General features: G+C 46.2%; 1 protein-coding gene across 3 annotated transcripts; it reads right to left on the bottom strand.

Moving 5' to 3' along the window:
- Positions 1-788: 788 nt before the first annotated feature.
- Positions 789-9230, bottom strand: nradd (neurotrophin receptor associated death domain). 3 transcript variants are annotated; one of them, XM_079736059.1, is made up of 6 exons: positions 8910-9230; positions 3877-4009; positions 3237-3596; positions 2317-2551; positions 1802-1944; positions 789-1632 (listed from the first exon to the last, which is right to left on the bottom strand). In XM_079736059.1, the coding sequence occupies exons 1-6, from the start codon at positions 8946-8948 to the stop codon at positions 1325-1327; spliced, it is 1218 nt and encodes a 405-aa protein (XP_079592185.1). In that variant the 5' UTR covers positions 8949-9230; the 3' UTR covers positions 789-1324. The 3 variants fall into 3 exon arrangements, with proteins under 3 accessions (XP_079592185.1, XP_079592186.1, XP_079592187.1); XM_079736060.1 differs by having other exon boundaries at positions 2401-2551; XM_079736061.1 differs by lacking the exon at positions 8910-9230 and having other exon boundaries at positions 3237-3592.

The following is a 9230-nucleotide window of genomic DNA, read 5'->3' as shown; positions in this document are numbered from 1 at the left end:
CTCTTGTCAGTTAAACAGACTTGGAACACCAGGACAGAACATGGCGTTAATGGATTATACGCCGTAACGTGGGGTGCACACTACGACATGTATGGGTACTAGATGAGGGATTATTGAGAGACACCAGTGTATATGCATTCCTCTCTGCCCCACAGTGAAGCATTGCTGACTGGACCGGGGTAGCATGTTACTCTGTGGCTGTGCACAATGTCTGTTCCCACTTAGATGTAAGCACCAAATTATCATCAACAGGTTTTCCCCCGGAGTACAGCAGAGAATGAACTCAAGTCTTGTGTCTTGGATAGAAGAGTAGATTCGCCTTCCCTCCATATTTAGTGACGTCCCCAAAGCATTACATTCACATTAGCTGATTCCCCTGGAGTGATCTGCAACAGGAAATCTATTGTAGACTTAAACGTCAGATTAAAAACATGATAATAGCATGTATTCCAAACTGATCAAATACTTTTATTTGAACAATCCTTGTAAGTAAAACCTAGTATTTGTATTTTGGCTACGATTGCTATTAGCAATACATTTAAATCACATGGAGCATTTGCATTTCAATGTTGAATCTCGAATTACTTCACATTCAAGAAATATTTAAATCCTAAAATCCTGAGACCACATCGTTGGAGTGGAACCATGATCTATCCCGCTCTTCGAACCATTGCATTCCTCATAAAGGATAACTAACTTAGCTTAACTTAATCACTTCCTGATGCTTTGACTATCTGAAACTATCTGATTAGAAACACACACTCCATTTCTCAAAGCCTATTTATTAAATGAAATACAATCTTACAAAAAAAACAACAGACATATCAATATAGGAATATAGACAAAAACCATACTCTTTTTGGTTAGTATGATATTGTGCATTGAAATGGAATTCAAAACAATATCAAAATATTTTGAAAGGTTTGTGGTGAAGGAAAGACATTTTAATCAGTCATTTAATCTTCACAGTTCAAAATGATATTACGGCTTTAAAAGATAAAAAATATATATGAACATACATTATGTACAACATGAACAACTTGTTAAAGAGCTACATTTGATGATTTCTACACCTGGGAGCATTTCTGTTTAGTGGATCAGGACACACCAGAGGCCTGGTCCCCGGCATAGAGAGTTGCCACAGGAACTCTCAATTTGTCATCCTCTTTAAAAAAAGAACCCACTAAATAACAAGTGTCCCAGCAAGGAGCCCTGATAACGTGTGAATATCACAGAGGTGTCGTATCGGAGGGCCTCCCCTTTTATTCCCATGAAGTGTGAGGTGTTGTCCTGCCCACCCCCCTATCACCAGGGGCCCAGGGCCTCACACCACAGAAGCGCCCTGCTTCGGGCTGTTCAGGACGGCGACCAGGTCGGGCCTGTCGATGCGCACCAGCGCCGAGCACAGCACCCCCAAGTAGGAGCCCTCCTGCTGGCCCCAGTTGGAGAGCAGCGTGCGGGACGGCGCCTCGCCCCGCCCGAACAGGTCCAGCTGCTCGGGCTCGTAGCCCAGCGCGGCGCCCAGCGGCCTCCACCCCCGGCCCTCCTGGAGGAGCCGCTCCACCTCCTCCCTCCTGTGGGCCGGCAGGTTGATGTAGAGGCGGCTGTCGTTCTTACTGTCCCTTTCACTGCCTGTCCACGAACACAACAGAGATGAGAACCATCGCATTGCATCCAATACAATCTTCCCTCTGCTTAAGGCGCCTTCATATCAAGGGCTATACAGTTGTGTTAACAACCTTTTATAGCTAGTTACCCTTCCCCCGCCAATGGTAGCTCATGTTTATGTTGTCATTGGTACCTTTGGTGGGCTGAGTGTCCTGGAGACTGTGGGAGTCCAGGAACACACCACTATCGCTGTGGAGCTTTTCCCCCTCGGGTGAGACTCCCAGCTCTGCTGCTCGCGCCTTAGACAGGGCTTTCTTCTGTTTACAAGATGTCCAGCTGGGGAGGACAGGGGGGGAAAGGTATTGTGAGCAACGAATGAAACAGTGAACATTGATGTTGTTTGACTGTCAAAGAAGGGAAAAAAGAGGTCAGTGCCAAGCAAAAGATCCGGATTATATAATAGGATGGGTCTGGACCTCGTCTGGACCGAGTCAGCTCCTGTTCCGCAGGCGGTGTGTACTAAATAAAGAGGTATGGGCTCTCTTCCATGCGAACCATCAAAAGATAAGAACACTTAATGACTGTCATACTGGTTAGCCATTTTCAAATCAAACCATGACCACCAATATACTTGACTTCTAATAGATAAAATAGGCAAACATACACTCTCTGATCCGACTACCGCAGAACCAGCAGTGGAAAGCTTACCATTTGTAAGCAACGTACAGAAGCAGACCCAGCACCACAGCGGCCAGGACAGACACATAGATGACGATGTTGCTGCTGCCGTACTCGCCCTGGGGGGTGTAGTCGGGGGTCTCTGTGGCGGGACTGGCACCCCCTTTCTCCCCTGCCCTCCCTTCCTCCATCAGAACTGGCCAGCGGGTGCCATCACTAGAGCTGTCGGAGTCGGAGGGACGGGACAGAATGAGCAGCTTCTTGTCTACGGAAGGAAAAAAAAGAGAAAAGGTTTATATGTGTCTGCACACATACATCAACGATTTAATACAGGTTAAGACTGCACTGCCTGATTCAATACAGGGTAAGACTGCACTGCCTGATTCAATACAGGGTAAGACTGCACTGCCTGATTCAATACAGGGTAAGACTGCACTGCCTGTGCCCCTGTGGCTTTAAACCAACCCCCTCCCAACATCCCTCCAGAGGGCCTATTTTAAGATCAAACACTTTGACCTGGCTGAGGTCAAGAGGGTCAAGGGGTCAAGGCTTGGCCTGCATGTGGACAGAAGACCTTTACTCCTGGAGAGTGAGTGGATGGCTGATGTCGGGGGGCTGTTTTTGGGGGTGAGGCAGGCTGACCTCTGACCCTGGGGGTTCTGGTGGTGCTTAGCATGTATAGGATACCTTAAGATCACGACGATGGGGATTAAGTTCACTCTTCTCTATTTGCTCATGTTTCCTGAGCAAATAAATGAGTGTGGCAGAGCGTTTACATGAGGCGTGGGTGCAGGTGTGAGCGAAGAGACACATGAGTATACCTGGCCATGCACACACACACCCTTCTCACTTTCTACTTTTCATGTTTTTTATCCATGTCTGTATTTTCTCCTCAGTCAAACTGTTTCCAGATCAGTGTTCTGTTTCTCCCAGACGGTGCGGGGACTCACCCATGCAGAGCGCGTCAGATTTGGGCTGGCATGCTCGGATCTCCACCTCGCCTTCCAGGCACTTGGTGCACGTGTGACAGGCCTTGGTGAGGCTGCGCTCCTCTGAGAAGCTTCCAGGCAGACAGTCCAGGCACTGCGTGTCGGACATGGGGTTACAGGTTTTGTTCACCCCCTTGCCACGGCCACACATGGAGCATGGCACACACAGACCCTCCCTGCCGTTGCGCCACAGGTAGAAGCCTTCCTGGCAGTCACAGTGTGTGTCCTGAGTGGCCGAGCAGGGGGCCAGCTGGGCGATGCCGGTCATACAGCGGGCGCAGGGCAGGCAGGGCTCCAGGCCATCTGACGAGGAGAAGCTTCCTGGGAAGACAAAGAGTTCCTTCAGGGAACAAATAGAAACGTGGGAAGAATGCCCTCATATTCATATCAAAAACGTGTGTTGTGATAGTTAAACCTAAACTGTGCAACCTTTAACTGCAGCCATGGAATTATTTTAATGCTTGGTACTTAAAAAAAAAAAAAAGTACTTGAGTCCATAGAGATGGAAAGGTTGGTTTCAGACACTTTAGACATCGATATATACTGTAGGTAAGAACCGTCCAGGTATCTCCCAGAGTGGCTGGGTGTTGTGTTTGCTCACCCTTCTGGCACGGTGCACACATTGTGTCTTCCTTCCCACACGGCTGCTGGACCTCCGACCCCGGGGGACAGGAGCTACAGCACTGCCCTGATTCTGTGAGCCGCCCGCTGGCGCACGCCTCGCCCACACCTGCCTGGACACACACAGGAGACATATTAGCTCCAATAGCAGAACCACGAGGTATGATAACAGGTAGGACCTGCAAATATTCATTTGGACGTGTTTTATTTTTTTCAGAGAACAATCTCAGTTTTAATTCTTTAATGTTCATCATAAAGATTGAAGTAAAGAAATCCCCCCAGTCTTAGAACAAAGTGCTGCTTTTGGTGCCCCGACAACGTGCTTTCCTGAGACGTGATCGCCCTGCAGCAACGGGAGGCCTATGGGAGGCCTATGGCAGTCTAGGAGAGGCTACAGTAAGACGGGATACAGCAGGCATTCCTGAGGACTAAAGCAGAGCTGGTGCCTGAAGGCGCTTACTGGCTTCAATCGGTTTCCTCAGAGCCCGCTGGAAATAATATCAAAACACAAAGAAGTGGGCGAAAGACGGAGAGAAAACACAGCTGGGAGAGCAAGAAAGGAAGGAAAGCTTCCTCCCTCCTTCCCTCCTGCATTCCAGATGAGCTTGAGCGCTGTGGGAATGTTGTACGAACTCTGGTTCTGTCTGATCCTAATGTAAGGCTGTGTGCAAACTCAGTAAATACAGAAGGACTCTGCTGTACACAAACTAAATGATACATTTTGTAGCATTTTATCTGAAAATATGTTGGGTGAAAGCAGCACTATGTGAAGGGCTGCTTTCACTCCCTCGCTCCTCAGAACCAGAGAAAGGGGGTCTAGTTCTGTAAAGGTAACACTTTCCAGCCCCAGGCCAGGGTGTCAGTGAGCCCGTGCAGCCCGGCCCCAAAGTGTCTGTTTATGTGAAGTGTTGGGGGAGGAGGGTAGATAAGAGAGGGCTTTGGAAGTCTCAATGCCCCGCAGGTGGTTTTCTCTGTGAAGGTCAGTCTTGCTCTCCCTCTTTTTCTCTCTCTCCAATCTCTGGGCTCTGAACGACAGCATCTTAGATATGCACCCATTTGAGGGGTGAGTGGGTGGGGTGGGGGTGATTGGCCTGCCCCCTGGGGGCTGACAGGAACCAACAGATGTCTGACAACAACCATCCTCATAAGACTTAAGAAAAGCTAACAGTTAAACGACAACATTGATGTCCCTCTCTGCATCTGGGGCCAAGGAATTCATGCAATGACCCGCTCAGAGAGCAGAGGTCTTCAAGAGGTCCGCGACCCCTAGGTGGTCCGCGGAGGTACTGCAGGGGGGTCGCGAAAGTTTTGGTTGATTCGACTTTTTTTTTATATTCCCCCCGCAATTTTTCCCACAAATTGAAATGTCTTTAAATACACATTAACATGAATCCAACACACTAGCCTTGTTTACATGGACACTTTTGATCCGATTTCTAATCGGAATAGATCTATTCCTATCATGCGATCCAGATGTACTATATATATGGCATTTACAAAAGTGCTAAGCCTACGTTCGTATGTCTCTCGCGCTCACCTGACGCATTTGGACTGGCTGCGACATTTTTATGCATTTGATTTTAATGAAAGCCCAGCAGGAGAGAGCTTTTCTTTGCCTGCTCCTTCAGTTAAGAAGAAGGACAGCACAGCGACGTCAGTTTCTCATCCGTTCTTTATATCTACCCCCTCCTCCGCCGCAAACAATACGTATTTGGATGAGAGTGCGCAGCTGTTTCTCAATACCAAGTAGAGAATGCTGTTGGGATAATGTACAGAATGCCGGTCGTTATCGGGAAAATAAGCGATCAGCAGAGAAATAGTCCAATGCGTTGACGTCGCTTAGCAACCGGACACGCTGGGGTTGATAAGTTACCAGACTACTTGCGGAGTGTTAAAAAAGACACTAACAAACATCACTAATTTTCGTTTTCCACATTTATGTTTTAAAAATGTCCGTTTGAATAGCTTTTATGCATGATTACATGCAATTGAGAGACATTGTTGATCTTGGCAGGTATCAGTTTATTATGTTATGTTATGTTTATGAATGGCACTGGTATGGCAAACCTACTCACTGTACCTTGCACATGTTTAAAATAAAAACATGAATATATGAACCTGTGTATTATTTGAATATCTTAGTATTGAATGCAAAATAAAAAGGTACATTTATGCATGGCACTATAGGACCAGTTTAATATAAAACACAATTTTATACAATATATAAGTAGGGGGTCCCCGCTCTATCCCTCCATCAGTTTGGGGGTCCTTGGCCTGGAAAACGTTGAAGACCCCTGATCTAGAGGCCTTGTGGTCTAAGTGCTGGTGTGTTTAAAGTTGGCAGTGTGAGTGCGTGTGTGTGTGTGTGTGTGTGTGTGTGAGCGCATGTGCGTGTGTGTGTGTATGCATGTGCCACCAGTAATAAGAGGCAGACAGAGTAGGTATATATATATATATATATATGTATATATGTATGTATTATATAGGTTTATTTAATCCTGCCTTGGAGGTAAATCCTCGCAGGAGGCGGTCAGTTGTTCATTTTTGTTTATTTTGATGGACCAATGACAACTGCTGCATACCAGAAGTGAAGGGTTTCAGCAGTTTGAACTTTGGTAGAGCTAACGTATTGGACATGAATTCATATACAGGAACTAAGCAATCCTATTAGACCTTGAAAATACTTTATGATAATTAACATGTCTGAGGAGATACTTAATAAATGGATTATCTCTTCAGAAGAGTTCCAGTGTAGCTTTCTCGTAGTTCAGACGGGTGTATGCGTTCGTATGATAGTTTGTATAGTCTGTGTGTAAGTCCAGTTTACTCAGTGGACTGCTCAATCGAAACAAATTAATACTTCAAAATATATTTCTTCCCTGCATAACACAAAATGGCCAGTGGTCAACCACTTAACACTAAGCTCTCTGTGGGAATTGTGCCTGCTGAACAATGTTTTGCCTGCTGGCAATGATTTTGGGCCCATTTTATACCAAGAGGCTAAACGATTCCCATGGCAGCGTGTGGTAGAAGGAGAACTCACACAGATCCATCTGAGCCTCACGGAGGGAGCAGGTCAGGGGCCAGCTGCAGCCTCTCTAGATGTAAGAGCTGTAGTCTTCAGGGAGAGAGATCAGACCACCAGCTAGCAGCTTCAATGAGACTCAGAGTCTCCGGCTGTAACAGTCACTCAACACAAACATAGACACACACTTGGCACTGAAGCCAAACGCTTTTGTGTGTGTGTCATGAGTTTACAGTTTCCAAAGTTACGTTTCATTTGACTCCTAAAGGTCCAACAGGGAAGGCTTTTGAAGAGGCCGGTCTCATCAACAGATTAGGGCTGTAATCTGAAATGTGTATGTACTTTTTTTTTATTTTAGGAATAAAAAAGACCAATCCTTGAGAATTGAGCATTAATTTAAATATGAAAATGGTTGTCTAAACCCTGAAGAAATGGGTTAAGTGTTACAAGGAAATAGAAATGACTGCATTACCCCCTCCACCCCCCGACCCACTAATCCGACCACAAGCTGAAAAAAATATGATAATTGCCTTGCTCCGGATATGCAGAACCCAGCGATTCTTAAAGTCATGCCACATCTCTACCGGGAATAGCTCCAGTAAAAAGGATATTACCAATGTGTGCAAACTAAAAACATCCAAAACGCTGAATGTGCTGAATAGTAAACGTGTTTTATCAACAAAGGCTTAGCAGCATCTAACTGGAAAATATTTGGCAAGGAGGGAGGGAAGGAAGGAAGGAAGGAAGGAAGGAAGGGAGGGAGGGAGGGAGGGAGGGAGGGAGGGAGGAAGGAAGGAAGGAAGGAAGGAAGGAAGGAAGGAAGGAAAGAAAGAAAGAAAGAAAGAAGATTAGTTATTACCAGTGAACTGTGCTGGGAGAGTTCAGATGGATCAGATTTGAGCCACTAGGTGATAGATTAGGTTTCTTTAATTTGGTTGTCCTGAGGCGTCCTGGTTTCTCCGGGTTCCCAGCCGTTGGATCTCAGATCATGATCTGGAGATCCGCATCAGTTGTTGAGCATATAGTAGAACGTGTGTCAAAATTGTATACCATAGCCTAATCTCAAACGAGGAGTCTAAAAAAATAGGCTATCTATGCTATTGGATTGCTCAACATGTAGTTATAAATTGCGTCTTTATATATCTGTAATAAGGAAATCCTTGGTAACAGAGTGCTTCACATAATGTGGATCACTAAATATGGTAACACAGAACAGGGTAGTTAGTGGATAGTAGTAGAGTGTGTCATCTGATTAGGACGTTGATCGAAACACTTTCATCTTGTACAAGAAGGGGCTTGGCTGCGAGAACATGTCGAGACAGTCTGAGAAAGGCTCAGACTGTGGCCTCTCTATAGCAGGCTCAGACTGTGGCCTCTCTGAAGCAGGCTCAGACTGTGGTCTCTCTGAAGCAGGCTCAGACTGTGGTCTCTCTGAAGCAGGCTCAGACTGTGGTCTGTCTGAAGCAGGCTCAGACTGGTCGGTCTGAAGCTGGCTCAGACTGTGGTCTGTCTGAAGCAGACTGGCTGTCTGAAGCAGGCTCGGACTGGTATTTCCGAAACAGGCTCAGAATGTGGTCAGTCTGAAGCTGGCTCAGACTGTGGTCTGTCTGAAGCAGGCTCAGACTGTGGTCTGTCTGAAGCCGGGTCGGACAGTCTGATTGCGTTTCTTCTCCAGAGAGAGAGAGCGGCTTTTATGTACTTTTTGGGAGTACGTTTTGGGAGTACCTTGATTGCGCACTTATTAAATGTGCTCCACTGATTTGAAGACGCCTTGCTTTTCAAATCTTCCACACATGGTTGGCATACATTGGCCATGCCTTTCCTTGGGAAACCCCTACTACAAGTCCACAATATAAAAGTAGAGGCTTGCATCACAAACACGTTTAAGTTCCACTAAGGTTATTGCATATAGTTTCAAACTTAAACTTTTCCTTCAAGCAGTTACGGTCAGAAAATCCACAGGCAAAATTCAATCGGTGGACACTTACTTTGATCAGAAGAATTGTGCAAATAATAAACACGATCATCTTGTCCCTCCTAATCCTGAATTGATCCAGTAGCAGACTTTTCTGCAGACCACAAAACTGTTGTCCACAATGAGCCGTGAGCCGTATGAAGCTCTCTGGAGAACTCCGCACGACGGACGGCGACGGGACCCGCAACCGTAGCCTACTGGTCCGGTTATGTAATTCAGAGGATGGACCAGTATATCCCAACACATTCACAAGCCTTCCCCCCGCAAAGAGTGGACTTTGATTACAACTACTAGCTTTTGTCTATGTTTCCTTAAGGACCATTGAATGCGTCCC

This window comes from Pollachius pollachius (assembly GCF_949987615.1).
Source record: "Pollachius pollachius genome assembly, chromosome: 1".
Classification (NCBI taxonomy): domain Eukaryota; kingdom Metazoa; phylum Chordata; class Actinopteri; order Gadiformes; family Gadidae; genus Pollachius; species Pollachius pollachius.
This window is presented reverse-complemented; position numbering and strand designations above follow the sequence as displayed.

Coding starts and splice junctions, on each gene's coding strand:
- nradd (XM_079736059.1), bottom strand. CDS start 8,948: ATGATCGTGTTTATTATTTGCACAATTCTTCTGATCAAA. Junction 2,552..3,236: donor ATCTGACGCGCTCTGCATGG/GTGAGTCCCCGC, acceptor TTCCTTCCGTAG/ACAAGAAGCTGCTCATTCTG. Junction 1,633..1,801: donor GGACACTCAGCCCACCAAAG/GTACCAATGACA, acceptor GTTCGTGGACAG/GCAGTGAAAGGGACAGTAAG.